At 36.7% G+C, this 17,643-nt stretch overlaps 1 protein-coding gene across 7 annotated transcripts in view; it reads left to right on the forward strand.

Moving 5' to 3' along the window:
* Positions 1 to 17,643, forward strand: part of RALGAPA2 (Ral GTPase activating protein catalytic subunit alpha 2) — a 288,164-nt gene that overhangs the window by 46,604 nt on the left and 223,917 nt on the right. For 6 of the 7 annotated variants that reach the window (XM_039528550.1, XM_039528554.1, XM_039528553.1 and 3 more), the window contains 5 exons: positions 3,112 to 3,169; positions 8,823 to 8,866; positions 9,239 to 9,416; positions 11,930 to 12,045; positions 16,046 to 16,184. In XM_039528550.1, the coding sequence (XP_039384484.1) occupies positions 3,112 to 3,169; positions 8,823 to 8,866; positions 9,239 to 9,416; positions 11,930 to 12,045; positions 16,046 to 16,184 (535 nt within the window). The remainder of the gene's footprint in view (positions 1 to 3,111; positions 3,170 to 8,822; positions 8,867 to 9,238; positions 9,417 to 11,929; positions 12,046 to 16,045; positions 16,185 to 17,643) is intronic. The other variant, XM_039528556.1, reaches the window with a different exon arrangement.

The following is a 17,643-nucleotide window of genomic DNA, read 5'->3' on the forward strand; positions in this document are numbered from 1 at the left end:
TTTCTTCAATATTCTGCATTTACAGTCCATCCTTTAAAAAACACTAGTTTTTAGAAATAATGTGCTGCTTTTCTATTGTATAATACATTTTCTATAATTCTTCCCACTCTTTATCAATGAGAGTATTTCCATGGAAGCAACTTTTGCTTGCTTTTCATTTACTTCTGTTTTTTCTGCATCTGAAGTTGTTATATTATGGTTTTGACATAATTTGTGCATCACATTATATTCAGACATTCGTTAATAATACTTTAATATGGAGAATTCCATATATTTATAAGATTAACATACTATGCCATGTATTGCAAACACTCATGCTATTGGGAGCCATATTTACAATTTACCGGTATTTCACTATGTACCCATTTACATTGTGTTGCCGTACAGCATAACATTTTACACTTCTTTGTACACTAGAGCAAGTAGTGCATTTTAAAATCTTACGTCATCTACGGTCTTGGAACAGGTTCGTCCTGAAATATTCTAATACAGAAAAAGGTCACGGGCCCTTTTTAGAGGTATAAAAAATTGGATATCAAGAGTGTTTTTTAATATTAGAGGAAATTATATCCAAGACATAAATAGAAATAAATACTTTATGATGTATTTCCTTGCAGTCAATTGTTTTTCTTTTTTTTTTCTTTTAGTCAATTTATAATAAGTACAAAAAAGTTGGAACGTTTCCACATTGGATCCCTTTTAAAAGATACATTCTGAAGGTCCATCAGTTCATTCAGGTTTTTGTAGCAAATTTGTTTTTGTTTCTTAAAAGCCATGAATTCTTACTGTGCACTATGCATATACAATATATTGTGTGTCTAACATTTATCTGAATGCATGAAAAGTTCAGCATGATTTTTTATTCTTCACATTTGGTACATGTAGTACTGTAAAACTTAGAATGAAAACACAGAAAAGAAAAGTTCACAATTGAGGATAGGAAAAAAACAGAGATTAGATGATTAATGTCAAAGGTAGTATTGAAAGGTGCAGATCTCCTAGTATTTTAATACTTAGATGGATAATTATTATATCCTTGTATATCCTGCAATCTGATTGGCAGAAACATGGTCTTTAACAGGTAACCCCCCCAATTATTTAATCATGACCTCATTTTTAGCCAGTCAGATCTTTCCATTTCAAGCACATTTACCTTGCCCATAGACAGAGAGCTAGACATCTGGCCATGTGATTTTCGGGATAATTATTGTTAGCCACTGCTGCCAAGGTAAACCCCGGGTGAAAGCCTATGGAAGGACTTGTGGTGATTTATGTTGAAACAAAGTACAATGAGAAACATAGAAGGAATATCACAGACTTACTTTCTCTTCTGAGTTAACTATAAGAAGGTTTTTAATACTGTCTATGGGACAACTCCCATGGTAATAGTTATAGAGGACTTTTACCCTACAACTCTGGCTGATGTAGGAAACTGATGTGACCTGAGGTCTAGTTCTCAATGTCTATGAAGTTGCCATGACTATCATTTTCTGCTATGAAGAAAAGAATGTTCCATTTTCAGAGACTGTCATTGGAGTACTGTATACAATTTCTGAAACACTTTGTTTTCCAACAGATTTATTCTGTCGTAATCCATCTTTTGAGCATATCGTTCTAATGGCAATAATGGCTCACTTGTTGGCCCTGTATGAAGAAATAACTAAAATGTTAAGTGTTGTCTACTTGGCTGTGTTGCCTTAATTCCTCTTACCAGTCTTTATCTTTAAAGACCAAGAAGTGGGTCACAGTTGCTTACATTATTACTCGTCACTCATTTTGCATCCTGCATGTAGTTTTTCTTAAGAATTGGTGGTGCTTTAAGTTTTGTGGAAGTTTGTTCTCATTGTTTTGTGTGATGATTAAACAGTACTGTCAGTTTCTTTAGAGATAATTATTTGATCTTTAAAATTAGTGTTAAAACTAATTTCCCTTTTGGATTCTTAATCTCTTCTTAAAATCCATCGCTCAGCAGCTGAAAAGTTTTCAGAAAAGAAAAAGAAATCCATGTTCATTGTTTTGTATTAATTTGATCCTTTTATATTCTCAGCAGCAACAAGCTAGCAATTACTTGCCAGAGTTACCTTTCTGTTTGATGTCAGCCTATAATGCACTTTCATAAAAAAGACCTTTAATTGCAAGTTTGCCACATTGGCTTGCACTACACTTAAAAGTCATGAAAAAGCTTTCTTTGCCAAATATAAAAACAACAAAATTAAGTTTTGGTGATTCATACACTTTGCTTTGTAGCATTATAATTCAGTGGCTTGGCAAGCAGCAAAATTTGATGGCCTCAACTGTTTTTCCAGCCAACATTATAGGCCCCCATTCATCAAAGTACTTAAGCATGTGCTTAATTGCGTTGCTTTATTGGTACAATATAGAATACCAAAGTTAGAGGTTGTCATCAAGACTTTCCCTCTTCCTTGCCTTGATCTTCCTCTGTCAGAGTCATCCCAAAACTACAGAGGAAGACCACTACATATTATTCCACATGAGTGCTTCACCAACTGCATTTGCTGTGGAGTAATTAATGTAACTTTGTGTGATTCTGGTCAGTTCCACTCAGCAGATGAAAGTGCAGGTAAATCAGTTCTCTGTAAGAATATTCACAAAAGTTCCCCTAGGGCTGCTTGAGCTGGTGGATCTGCCAACATTAGGTGGTGGAAACAAGAGTTCATTACCCTTCTAATACATAGAGTGTAAGATTTGCTCAGATCTGTCCAATATCCTGGCTCTGACACTGGCCAATATCAGATGCTTCAAAAGAACATGTAAAAACCCTAAAGTGTGCAGTTTTGAAATACCCTGTTGGTTTATGCTCTGAAATATTAGGGTTTGGATCCTTTCTAAAACAATGGAAAGTTTAATAAAAAATTCCTTGATGGTGATACTTTAACCACAATTCTAATTACATTTTTTAATGAACATGATGTACTCTAAATATCTAGGGAAAGTAAAATAGTGGACACTAATCCTTGCTACTGTAGGTGCCCATTTTAGTATTGTTTAATTCATGTTTGGCTTGGAGGGACACATGAACTGTTTCATAAGATTCTCTGAATGATCTAATTTATTATGGAAAAGTTAACTGTTTAGTTTTGTTTTCTGCAGAAAATATTACAACTGCTACCTGAGAGGATATTTTATCGATGGCATTTCCACAGTATAGGTAAGAAGAAACACTAAAAAAATATTTTAGTAGTAGCTTAAAGTAAAAGTCCTTTTTCACACTATTGATTTCCCACCCCTGCCCTCATATTTTGCTTGATCGTGCAAGAACTCTTAACTGGCTCATTTTCCACTTTCCTTGTTGTATTTCCTTTAACTCAAAGTAAAGAAAAGAAAATAACAAACCGTAAGCTTGTACTTTGTTCCCTCACTTTTCAATCTGTTAGTCTGTTTTGCAAGTATTTGGATTTGCTGATGTTGGGGTGCAACTCCTGTAACCACTATGCATTCTTAAGTACTAGACACTTGGACTTTCATCCTCTGCTTTGTCTCCCCCAAAGGTGTGAAACCAGCCCGTCCCTCTCTCTCTCCCCCCAAACACCAGCTTATTTTGGTGCACACGCTAGACAGTTTGCATGCCAAAGACCTGCTTGGGGTAAAAATAAACAAAAGGCTTATTAAATAAAAAACATCGCAGATTCAAAGATAAAATAGTATGGAATAGCAAACATATACAGCTTACACAGCAAATAAACATAAAGATAATAAAAATCCAATTAGATAAACTCCTTTCTCTAATATCAGAGGGGTAGCCGTGTTAGACTGGATCTGTAAAAGCAGCAAAGAGTCCAGATGTATTGGAGCATGGGCTTTCGTGGGTGAATACCCACTTCGTCGGATGCATGGGTAATGCAACTTACCCATAATCTCTGAACAGTTTCCCAAAGTCCCTCAGTTTCTCTATGAAAACAATAATTTAATGCTTCCTCTCCTTTTTTCCCCTCTCTTGCCATGGTGACTCGTGTTTGTTCAGAGTGGGGGAAATTCCTTCTTAAGCTGATAGTCAGGAAGTCTCAGTGTTTTTCCATTAATTTCAATGGACTACTATTTGTCTCTTCCTGGCTAGTACAATGGCAGGTGTTGGAGCTAGTCTCCTCTGGTTAGGAAAGCAGCCCCTCCTCAGCCTGACAGCACCACAAATTATGAGCACAGTTTGCTATATTCATGAATACATAAATTCATAACCACAGTCTGTATACATATCTCAAATGAACATTAAGTTCAGAACATTACATGCTTTATAAAATACCTTACTCAACATATTTTTATAGTACAGTAACATTGTATACAATCAGTTGATTCAACTGCTTATTCTTTGGGGTTCAACCCCCCCTGTTCTCCCCTGAGGGTGCCTGAACCTTGATTGTCACAGCAGTATTAAAATGTGTGTAAAATATGGTGGTTTACCATTAAAATGTTTTTATTAGTATAAATATAAGTTGGTTAGTAATGCCATTTCCAGTGAAATTTTCAAGGGCATCTTTGTCGTCATCAAAAATTCCAGTGGGGCTACTGTCCTCCTACATAAATTGCCATGAAGATCCCCACAGAAGAAAGTGTACATCATGCCCTATGAACCACAGAGCCATTTAGTAGTAGTAGAAAAGTGCATAGGAAGAGCTTCAATACCAGCCCTAGAGCTAAACATTCTTGAACCTTCAGCTCTTAAAGGCTCCATTCAGCTACAGTCCTCAGTTCTTTTTTCTCTCCCTGCCAAAGCAGTCACAAAACCCTTCAGCTATGTCCTCTGATTTATTTTAAATTTATTTATTAGTATTTGGCTGTCTAGTTTCTTCTTTTGCCGCAAGGGTTATTAAATAGTTGTAGCTTTTACTTCCAGGGTTTTTTTTTTTCCAAATAGTACAAATCCTGGGCATCACAAAAAGAGTGAATTACAAGGCTCATGTCTTTAGCATTTGTATTTAGTAGAGTGATAAAAGCATCAAAATGCCAGCCAGATCTGAGTTCTACTCCTGATTCTGTTGCTGACTTGTGGAGCCTTGGGCAGAGTTATTAACCTCTCTGTGCCTGTTTTCCCATCTGTAAAATGGGAATAATACTTAGGCATTCTTTTGCAGAGTTCTTTGAGATTCTTGGATTAAAAGCAGTACACTGAAAGGCAAAAAGTAGCACACACATTGATGGACTCTGAGGTAGTTTCAATCCATAAAGCAATTAATGGATTAGAATGACAAATAGAGAACTTTCATCTGTGCTTAGAGTAGAATCTGGCTCCAGTATGTTTTGTTGTTTATATGAAACCCTATCCATTTTCTTCAGACCAATACTTGAAATTTCAAAAAGATAAGTTGCACTTTTCAGCGTGTATAAACTGAGAAATATGGAAATTAATTTGCCATTATTTTTTTGAAACTTCATGCCTCTGGGATGAGCAGATCTGAAAAATCTTTCTGTTAACTCCTTGCACAACATCATGTTCTTGAAAAAATAGAATGGAGATTACAATATGAGAGAGGGTTTTGCTGTATTTTGTGGCACAATAGCATTCATGACATTAGAGTGTCATACCCGTTTTGCAAGTTAGCAATATTGTGGTACAAACTATGTGGCATACTACATCTGAAAAAACAAGTAACATGCCTTTTGTTGGATAGAAGGATGGGGGCAAGAGCGGGGGTGGGTGGTTTGAGGGAAGAGTTGGATAGAAGGGGGAGTAAGAGGACTGGAGCAGGGAGAGGAGGGATTGGATTGAGGGGACAGGAGCCAGGATGGGTTTGGGGTAGCAATCAGATAAGGGAAAGGCGGTAAGGAGCAGATAAGTACAGAGGGGAACACACACAAACAGATTCGGGGCACAGAGGCAGAAGGGTCTATAAACCACTTGAGAACGTTCTCCTATAGAACCTGGAATTACACCCAACCCTGTCTGAACTTTCCTTTGCTGTCATCAAGCAGCTGTGAAACCCACTGACAAAGTGTGTCTCATCCCCACTAGTGCCTGAGCAACATAGAGGATAACAGCCTATTACTGCTACCAGTTATTCTGTTAGATCGAGTGGGAAGTCCGTGCTGTGCATCTAAAGATCCAAACCTTGCTGATGACCCCAAGGGTGGCAGGGGAGTGTCAGTATGCCTCCACATGATGATATTTCAAGGTTTTTTTTAGTTAAGCAAATTAATATTTTTAAAAACTACATTAAAAGAATATTAAGGTTGCAAAGCCTAACACTCAAAAGTTAGGAAATGCCAGAATTAAGGTGGCCTGTGAAATCTTAATTCAGCTCCTGTGTGCTTATGCATTATGATAGCATTTAATACATGAACACATAATATGCTTTCCATTGGACCCTTGTCTCATTCAGTGAATAGGTAGTTAGTTATTCAGTATTACTTTTTATCCTCTTCATTCGTTGTGTGTGTCTGAGTCTTATTTAACACAGGCAATTCAAACCCTCCACTGAATACAAAATTATTCATTTCCTCCTTGACATGTCGGGTTCCCTCACCATAGTATCACAGTGCTTCACAAGCATTAATGAATTAATCTTCACAATGCCTCTGTGAGATTGGGTAGTAGTATTGTCCCCATTTTACAGCTGGGTAACTGAGGCACAGAGAAAATAAGGCCAAAATTGTCAAGTCTCCACTAATTATGGATGCCCTATGTGAGACACCTAGGGCCTGACTTTTCCGAGTACTTAGCATTTTTATAGCACTTAATATGTTGAAAGCACAGCTATAATGACCTTCAGTTAAAGTTGTGTATGCCCAGCACTTATGAACATCTGGCCCCAGGTATCATATGTAGGCACCCAGAAAATGAAAAACTACTGTAGAGATGGGGATAAAATTTCATTATCCGGAACAGTGTTTAACAACCTTAACCCTTAGAACATCCTTTCTTCGTTTTTCCTTTCCTTGCCTTGTGCCACTACACACCTTCCAACTTCTGCAACAAACAAGGAAAGAGTCCTTACAGTCAACAGCCTCATATTTTACAACCTTGATTAGTTCCCAGAGCACTCTCCATCCCCTGTACTGAATGAGGTTGGGGTTCTATGAAAAAATTGTATGTAGTCATGCAATTAAAGACTGTGTGTCATAATGCGTAAGCACAAAGGAGCCAAATTAAGATATCATAGGCAAACCTAATTCAGGCATTTTCTGATATTTGAGTGCTCGACTTTGCAACGTTAATGTTCTTTTAATGTAGTTTATTTATTTAATAAACATAAAGATATAGCACAATATGGCTAACAAGCTAATATTATTCTCTTGTATACTGTGGAAAAGCCAATAATAAAATGAGGCAGAAATGACTTTTCTGACTAAATTTCACAGCTTGAAGGGACAAGCTTTTCTTAGGTAGTTCAGGGCTCTAAACTGCAATATTTGTAAGCCAAACTTTGTGGCTTATGTTAACGCATGAAAACCAGAAAGCAAAACTGATCGTTGTTGTTTCATTGACCTGGATGAATTAAGCAGAGAGTAAAGAGACACCATAAATACTGAAAAGTAAACTAAATTAGCAAAGTTCTTTAAGTTTTAATAATCTAACGTGTTTGGGACACAGGAAGGAAACTTTAACATATATATTTTAACCTCATGGTGTCCCTGTAAATTAATTTTAATATGTTAGATGTATTGCTGCTTTGAAAATGAAAAACTATACTTCTGATTAGCACCAAAGCAGTCAGAACATTTATTGTTCTGTTTATTGAATATAATTTGGACACATGGCACATTTTTAAAGCACTGTTCTTTATTTGGGATTTCAACACAGATGTTGCTGTTTCATCAACCAGTGTGTTTTCTAGCTGAGCAATGAATTTATGATGGCAGCAGAAATAATGGGTGGAAATAAAAGGTCAAGGAAAGGGCTGTTGTCAAATTTCCAGTTAGCACATACAAAAATAAAAGGAGACATCTGCTTGAACTACTTTCATTATAATTTCCTGTAAATTTGAACAGCATAAATTGGGTTTTGCTCAGACATTTTGTAACTATTGTATTGTTTTGATTTGTCAAAAAGTCATAATTTGGGGAATTTTTAGCCAGCTTCAATTAATGGGCAAGTAAACTTGATGGCACATTAATTTGTGCATGCACATTTGTGTGTACAAATAGTATTTGCACATGCAAATGGTTTGCTTTGACAAACAGTTACTTAATGTTCATGTGCACTAACAATAAAAATGCAAATGTATTAGGGCAGTAGGTTTACTATTGTATTGCAAAATTGTTAAATCTTGTTCAGTAGGGCAGAGAATACCATGTTTAAGTAATGCATTTAATAACAAGCCATGGATGTTACTTTTTCACTGAGATAATATTATTTTTGAGAGTTCAGCTAATGATATTCTGCACTTTCAAATTTGCTCTGATGTTTATTAAAGTATTTTATGTTAGTTGACTGGCATTTTCAAAGTTGTCTAATTTTGGTTCATACAGTCTTATTTGAAAACAGTTTTTAGTCTTTGTTCTCTTAGTTGTTCGTACATCTGCAGGCCTCCTTGTGTGTGCGTGTGTGTGTGTGTATATATATATTTTTTCTCACCAATTGTTGTCAGTATTAGTTCTTTTTCTGTTCCCATGTTTCTCCCTTCCCAAAATGTCAAAACCATTATAATCAATTTTCCAGTCAGTATACCATAATGTGAACTATGGGCATGAAATGTTAATACAATAGTTAAAAAAAGATGTAAAATTAAAGATTTTAATGGGTCAAAGTAACCGGTTTTTCACTAGTAATATTTTTTAAATGGTTTGTTGTGGTAAAAATGCATTTTTGACAAAAGCAGACAGCTTTAATAATTTTAATGTATTTTCCTATTTCATTTTTCTAATTTCAGGGTCAGTTTTGAAGAAGCTTTTGCACACTGGAAACTCTATTAAGGTATTTCCCTTAGATGACATATTAGTGTTTCTTGCTACTTTTAATTCCAGAGCTACCAGAGGTGTTTGGCCTCTGGTTCAAGGCAGAGCAGCTTCAGGGCTACTCTAACGTATGGTGGTAATATTGGCTTTCTAGCGACTATTACATTGGCTGAATATTGGCAGAATGCAGCAGTACTCCTGAATATGCTTCTAGCACACCCTCAATGCTACCTCTTAATATGGTCAGAGGGCTCACTCGAGAGTGATAAGAGTGAAGGTGCTTATCTTCATATTTTTGAAAAAGCATTTTTTATCTTCTTTAAATATTCGGTATTTTTACTGCATTTTCCTGTTTATATCAATGTAACTTTCTACTTTCTTTTCCTTTTAGATAAGATGTGAAGGAATCCGACTATTTCTTCTTTGGCTTCAGGCACTTCAGACAAACTCTACAGAGGAGCAAGTGTTAATTTTTGCATGTCTAGTGCCTGGTTTTCCAGTGATCATGTCATCAAGAGGTCCCTGTACACTGGATACACTCATTAGCCCTACTCCTAATTTGCCTGATGGTAAGTAAAATCATCAGAATTAAAGTGCTGAATATATATCCCTTTCTGGCTGCTAATTCATAGAATTACAGATGTTGCTAATAGGGGAAAATATCTAATAGATCATACTATCCATCTCTGTAAATCAGTGAACCAGAGACATGTCATATTGAGATTATCTATTACAATATTTTCATAGCGCTGTATCCCTCTAGTCTTGTAGTTTCAGAGTGCAGAACATTTTTATGTTACTTAGTGTTAAAGATATAGAAAAGAAGTCACCAGATCTTTTTGCACTGCTTTGCTACTTCCTGCTGGTCACTGAGTGTAAGTAGATCTAGACATTTCTTTTCAGTATAAAATTTAAAAAGAACTTGAATACTATATAGCCAGTGCTTATATTTAGGTGAAAATTGCTTTCCAGATGCCTATAAGTAGAAAACAAATCCCAAATTATACTTCATATATTGTCAGCATGGATCTCATATTTGTGATCCACCATGACCACCTCGACCTCTTCCCCTCCGAGATGGAGAGGCTTTGTTTGTGCTAGCAGGGAAAAGAAAATCCTTGGGGCCCTTTAAGGATTGCTCACCCTTCCTCTCTCCTTGTGGGCATTTAGTCTTCTTGTGGGTTTGGGAGGGATTTTTGTTAACTGGCTGGATTGAAGGATGCAGTGGAAGCCTATGGGTTTCTGTGCATTAGAGGGGAAGTCTTATGAGTCCTTGTCCATCCCCAGGATGCCATTCTACATGTGAGGTATCAGGTTTCTAGGTCATGGTGTGGATATCACACTAATCTCTTTTTGGATCTGGGAAGGAATTTTTCTCACTAATAGATTGGTTGGGTAGTGTGGGTTTTTTTCCACTCCCTCTATCAGCAGTCCAGTGATCTGGTGAGTAGGTTAGGTTGTAAAGTGTTCATGTTGTCGCAACTTGGCAGGTGTCCAGTGCAGGTACTTGTTCAGTAGGGGGTCAAGTTCCCTGATCAACTGAAACTTAAATCAAGGTTAGGGGAGGGTATCCCCTAAAGAAAGGTAAAGCCCAGGAAAACAGATGAGTCTTTCAGCATCTCTGAAGCTCTTCAAATCTGGACTCTTGCAGACCAAACGGCAGCAAATTCCAGAGTTTTCATTTAAGGACATTTAGATTGATCCTAACTATTCAAGTGTAAATGCAAGAATCATCTCTTTGCTAAGGTCTTTCCACAGGAGGAGTCCACAGGCTGTAAAGGGAAAAATTTAGCAGGCAAGAAGAAACAGTGGGGTTGGGAGAGGAGGAACAGGAGAAGGAAAACTTAAAAAATGCATAGTATAAGAGGGAGGGGGGCATCTGTGGGAATATTACCTTCTGGGAAAGCTCAGTGCCATTCTTAATTGTTAAAGTGGATACTTTACTGATACTTCAGTTGGATATCAGGGACTATTGATTCCATACACATCCTCTCACTGATCTGAACAAAGGTGTATAAGGGACTGTGGCTCCAACCGTCGTTAGTTAATCCCTTCCTTCTATTATTTTTTCAGTTGTTGGCAGTCTTGTTCTCTGTAAAGCAGGGGTAGGCAACCTATGGCACGCATGCCGAAGGCGGCACGCGAGTTGATTTTCAGTGGCACTCACACTGCCCAGGTCCTGGCCACCAGTCCGGGGGGCTCTGCATTTTAATTTAATTTTAAATGAAGCTTCTTAAACATTTTAAAAACCTTATTTACTTTACATACAACAATAGTTTAGTTCTGTATTATAGACTTATAGAAAGAGCTCTTCTAAAAACATTAAAATGTATTACTGGCACGCGAAACCTTAAATTAGAGTGAATAAATGAAGACTCGGCACACCACTTCTGAAAGGTTGCCGACCCCTGCTGTGTAGAGCTAGTATGTCTAGTGTTGTCAAGGCTTAATATATTCTGTAGTAAGGTCCCTGGATTCTCTGGCACTCCAGTGGAAATTTTCATTATTCAATGGCAACTGCAGATATGTTTTAAAAACAGAGGTTTAAATTAAAACTTACTATAAATAATAGACCTGGTGTTATTCATTTCAGTATTAAATTCAGTTTATGCTGTCCTCATGTTTTTAGTGTGCCACAGATTATCATCTTTAATTTTCTTAGTTAACAAGGTATTAAAATGAATTGGGCAGTTCACATCTGTCAGAGCTACTGTTTCAGGCTATCTGCAAACTCAGACATCACTGCATCAGTTCTCACTCAGTTCATTATTTTCAGGATTGTCACTACTGTGAAAGTTAGAAATTCCTCTCTCGATAAATTGGTCTCATACAGGAAAAAAATGTGTGTTAGGTTTTGGTGGTTAGGGGGCCAGGGCTGATGCTGTTTCTAGCTATATATTTTTGGGGCTGTGGGTAGATATGAAAACAATCCAGCTGACTAATGGCACGTGGCTTTGTGCAGTCAGTATCTGTATTTATACTATAATATTTTTTAAAACATGACTACATCACAAATTCAGTTTATTTATACCACTATTTTAAAATTTTAATCTTTTTAAAAAAATCTTTGTCTGTATTTTAGCAAAGATTTATCCTGAAGAAATAACTCCACTTCTGCCAGCTGTCTCTGGTGAAAAGGTTGCTGAGGACCAAACCTGCTATTTTCTTCAGATATTGTTAAAGTATATGGTAATCCAGGTGCGAAAAGAATATTTTGTAAACTATGTGGGGGAACATACCTGTGGTGGGAGTTTGTTTTTGTTGTTTCTACTTGTACAATATTTTTCAGATGGAGGTTATTGTCATTCAGAGAGTTGCTTTTTTTATAAAAAAAGGAAGTCAAATATTTTGTTGTGGCTTTTGTATTGAAATTGGTTATTTCTATCTCAATAAGTAAAACAAGTAAGGGATGTTATATTGTGGGTTTTTTTTTTTTTTTTTAAAAAAGCTTTAGTTTATATCCTTAAAGAAGGTTTCTCACAAGGTAAACAGTTTCACACAAATCCCTAGTCACTATGCTCCAGCATCTGACATCAGGAAGCTGATTTCAAAGCTTAATTAATTCTGACTTTTCATACAATAGGTGCACTTTGCACGTATCTCAAAAGCTGTTAATAGAATAATCCCTCTCTCAGCCATCAGTATTGCTAGTATGATAAGAGGTGGTCGACCCATTTCGGTCAAACGATTCAGTCATAACTCTTCAAATCCCTGTTGCTGGTTACGTTACAGAATTCTGAAGAATTCTAACAAGTAATTTACTCTTCATGTAACCTTTGAGGAAGGTCATCCTGTTAAATCAAGATAAAGCCAAGTAGTTATGAAATGCATTATAGTAAGCCACACCTCTGAATTCATGTTCTCCACAGGACTTCATTCCATATTGTCTCCTATTTTACCGCTAGTCTCTAAGGGAATGTGTACACTGCATCTGGGAGTGAGTCTCTCAGCCTGGGTCCACTGACTCATGCTAAAAATAGCTGTGTAGACATTGTGGCCTGGGCTCTTAAGCCTGGGAGGACTTCAGAGCCTGAGCTCCAGCCTGAGCCACAACATTAAAGCATTGTCTACACATCTATTTTTAACGTGCTAGTGCAAGGCTTTCTAGCACACGTCTGTGGACCTGCGCTGGGAGGCTTGCTCCAAGATGCAGTATAGACATATAACCCAGGATTTCAGCAAAGCTTAGAAAGTTCATTGGCTGTTGATTTAGTAGCACCCATGGCTGTGACTGGTTTGTTTTCTTCAGCTAGATAGTTGCTACAGTAGGATTTGGTACTGATGTTGACAGTGACTTTGAACATTTTTTAAAAAATGGACTTTGTTTAATCTGGAATCTATTTTACATATAAATGGACCCTCTACCTTTTAATTAGTCATCTCAGATAGATGTTTTCCTAGGGGCATATGATGTCCTTGAGTTGTTGTGACAAAGGGGGGCAGGGTTTGCTGTGAAGACGGGAGCTAGGTTGTTCTTCATGGGACAAGGCAGTCCAGAATCACTAGTCTTCTCACTATACTCTTCCTCCCTCTGCTGCTTGGTCCCAGCTTGCTGTTTTAGGTGTTAAATAACTATGATATTTCCCGTAAAAAGAACTAAGGTAATGAAAAACTAAAAGGTGGAAAATTGATATTTTATTACAGGAGATGCATTTTAGGAAGGTTATGTGAGCAAAATGGTAAACGGGTTTTAAGTGTTTGTGTCATCTTGCTTAAAGTGCAGTTTTACTGTACAAAGTGACTATGTAAAAATGATACCCTTCCTATTCAACAGAACTGATCCCTTTATTTTTATATATATATATAAACAACATCCAACATACTATGGTGCAAAAATATGTTCACAGGGTTTTTTTAGCGCTGTTGGCCCTGCAAAGCCAAAATACCTTACGACTGTGTGCACTGCAGATTCTGTTCCATCTTGGTTCATCAACAGAAATGTGCATTAAATTCTGATCAGTTACACTTGTGGAAAATGGTGTTGCACTAGTGCAGCTGAGGACCCTGTACAAACCTTTTTTAATTATGGTGATGGATGAGATGAAAAGCACCCATTCAGAGTACGGAATGAGTGTGCAGAGCTGACACTTAGGGAAAAGCCATTCTTTAGGGAAAAAAGCAGTAGACAAACTCCCTAATGTTTAATGGGACTAAAGGCTGCGTGTATTTTGAAGAGTCGTCTTTGTGGGAAACAAATTTTTATGTCTTTGAATTCAGACCACAATTTTGTTGTTAGTTTTTTGGTTTTTGATTTTTTTGGAGAAAGGAGAGCTGATGCGTTGTACATTAATTAGCTTAAGTACATTGTGTAATTGGAACCAAAAGAATGGCCCAGTTAGTTTATAGCATGTAAACTGAGAATAGAGAAAAGTTACCTGATACCCCTGATTAAAGATGCAAAATAGAAATAAAGTTTTTGCAAAAATAGACGCTTTTAAGCTGAATTTTGTTTTTGAAACTAAGAAAAACAGAGTAAAGTGGAAGCAATCAAGAAATATTTAGTGGAAATTCAGCTATGTCAGGTGACTTGAGATGGCCAAAGAAAGCAATCACTGGACAGTAAATTTTAAAGGCAATCATGAATTTATATTCTTGTGCAATATTTGCAGCATCAGAGCAAACAGTAATTTTACACACATGAATAAAGTACACATTATGTTTAGGGATGCTACTCACAAGTAGGTTAATTTTATTTTATTTATTTAGATTTGACATTATGAAAAGAACATATACAAAATCCCTGAGTACTCTGACAATAATTAGACTTATAGTAACTACACTGTGGCATTAATACATTAAAATTGACTCCACCAACCTAAAATAATAAAGTAGGAGCAACAATTTACTTCAGACCGTAGACAGTAAAAGAAAAACTTCAGACAATACGTTCACTCCCAAAGCTTACATGTGTAAGTATTTGCAGAATGGGGCAGTGCAAGTTACAGGATCTTTGGTGATTTTGGAAGTTTTTAAAAAACATTTAATTGGGATGTAGGTTCATTATTGATGAAAGTGGGAAAATGTAATAGAACTATGGCTGAAGCAGACAAATCTATGATGGAAAGTAAAGGAAGAACTAGTATCCCTTCTTAATTTTAGATGTGAAAATACGAAGATGACTAGAGTTGATATTTCCTGGTTTGGTGTACAGAGATCAGGTGGACTTTTGTGGGAATTTGAAAATAGAAAATTTTCAGTTACTGAGAATTTTATTTGCTCTTGAAGCTGCTTTTAAAAAAAGGGGGGCAGGTATTGAGTCAAGTTGAAAGAATGTACCTCAGAAGAATGGTAAATAAATTAAACTGGTTTGGTATTTACATGGTGTGAAGTTGATATTAGAGATCAAAATCCACAAACAAGATTGACAAGTAGAAGTCTGTCTCTCCCTTATTGCAAGGATGTCTATCTTCACTATTCTTCTTTGCATCCATGGCACAAATAGTTAGAGGAAACTAACACATGTAGGGCTTTGTGATTGGAATATGTTTACTATTTTTAACATGCCTATATTTCAGTGAAAAAATCACCACAGTCTTTAGCACAATTTAGCAATGCCTGTACCAAGATACTGCAGATCAGAACTGGTCAGAATGGTGCGTGGAAGCTCACATAATGTGTGCTCACAACACCTGACGCTCACCAGGACTGACACACTGAAGCACTAAAAAAAAATCAGATTTTGCAGTCAGTTCCCAATGCCAGTGGCAAATATGTATGGCTCAAGATTGAGGCTTCCTAAGGTTATCTTCTATGTGCATATGTAACTCCATTAATGATAGGAGTTGGTTATGTTGATTATGAGAGAAAAATATACCCTGGAGAGACTAGTAGCTTCATAGAACCCTACTTAGAGGTAAGAAGCTTTGTTTAATCTTAGTAAAATATTTTAACAAAATACAATGACATTAATTTATGACATTTATGTGAGTGATTGGATTATAACAGTATAAGTGTGTCAGCTTTTAATGAGCTTCCTTTGTGCTTGCTTTTTAAATGACCTGGCATGCATAATTTTTTTCTTATGCTCTTATTGTACTCTGTAGAGCTTTGGAAATAGAATACTAATATTTCATATCTATTATTGAAGTGTTGTTTTCCATCTTCCACATTCAGTAAAGCAGCATTTATCATCAACATGGAGAAATTTTTAATAGAATGTGTATTAACTTGAAATATTTTTTTTAACTCCATGGCAAAGGCTGCAAGCTTAGAGTGGAAGAATAAGGAGAACCAAGACACTGGTTTTAAGTTTCTCTTCGCCTTGTTTAGAAAGTATTATCTTCCTCACTTGTTTCCATCTTTTACAAAACTAACCAACCTCTACAAACCTGTGCTTGGTAAGTAGTGACTTTTACTTTTAAGTAACAAAAATATTTGGTGGTTACTTTCTGTAGTTCCTTTGTGATCATTACAACTATATCTGCTGAATATATGCATGACACTTGTGTTATTTTTAATGGCTTATAAGAAAAAAATATTTTTTCTAGTCTGTTTTAGAGTCCCCTTTTGATATTAACATATGGGTGAAACAGACTGTTAACATAATTGTATTTATTTTGCATTTTTATCAAATTATTAGGTGCCATTCATTTAAAACACCTTAATCTTTCACATGCAATCACAGATATTAGTTCTATGGGTTATTTAACTGTTTGCTTTAAGGAAAAACGGGTTATAATACTTCCGGTTGGATTCAATCCCTCATGCCCCCTGGGAGGAGTGGCCTGAACACAGGAAGCTTTTTGTTTTTTTTGTTTTGTTTTTTGTTTTTTTTTAACTCCATTCCCAACATGTGGGCTGGGGCCAGTCCTACAGTCCTTGAACACCCAAAACTTCCATAGCCTTCATGTTGTTTTAGGTTAACAAAGAACATGCATAAAGATAGTAAAATACATGATACAGGGTAGATGTTGAAAGAATTGTTAAGGTGCCCAAAAGCTTTTGATACAAATAAAATCATGTTTATTTTGTCTTCTTCATCTTTTGAAGGGCAGGGGAGATCAAGAATGGCATCTTAAGTGTGTGTCTGTTCTTTGAGCTGGGGTGTGATTCCCACCTTGAGAGACATACCTGTGCTCGCTCTCATTGAGCTAGTGTGCTAAAAACAGAATGTAGCCTGGGTGTCAGGACAAGCTAACTGCCGTGAGTGCATGACCATGAAAGATGATAGGCAAATGCTGAGGTGGCTAACCTGTCCCATTGCTCACAGCTCTGTGACTGCACACTAAATTTAGTGCACTAGCTCAATGAGAACTAGCACAAGGATGTGTCCTCAAGCTGGGAATCGCACCCCCAGCTCAAAGTGTAGACACACACTAGCACGGCCAGTGGAGGCTGAGGTGTAGATGTGAGTACAGACGTGCTGTGAGCAGGGGTTAGAACTGCAGAGCCAGTCAAAAAATCCAGTTGTATGATTAAAGGCTTCCGTCACTCTAGAAATGTTGAAATCCTTTTATTTTTGAGCTGTTCCTAATACACCAATTAAGTGGTACATTGGAACTCAAGTGCTGGTGTTTGAACGGAACCAAAGCCATTAATACTTGACCAGTATTAATACCTCTCCTCAACATCCTCCCTGACTGTGAACCTTTTCCTCTTCAGTCTATCCAGCATTTAGCAGCTAATACAATCTTACTTCACTGCCACTTCAACCATGTTATTCACCCTAGAACCCCTTCACTCTTTTTTCACAACATTAAAAGTACTCATGCCCACTTTTAAGCCTCTGCACAACTCTGCCCCGCCTAGGTTTTACCTCTCATCTATATAGTTGATATAGATGATAGGCAAATGCTT

This window comes from Mauremys reevesii, linkage group 3 (assembly GCF_016161935.1).
Source record: "Mauremys reevesii isolate NIE-2019 linkage group 3, ASM1616193v1, whole genome shotgun sequence".
Lineage (NCBI taxonomy): Eukaryota > Metazoa > Chordata > Testudines > Geoemydidae > Mauremys > Mauremys reevesii.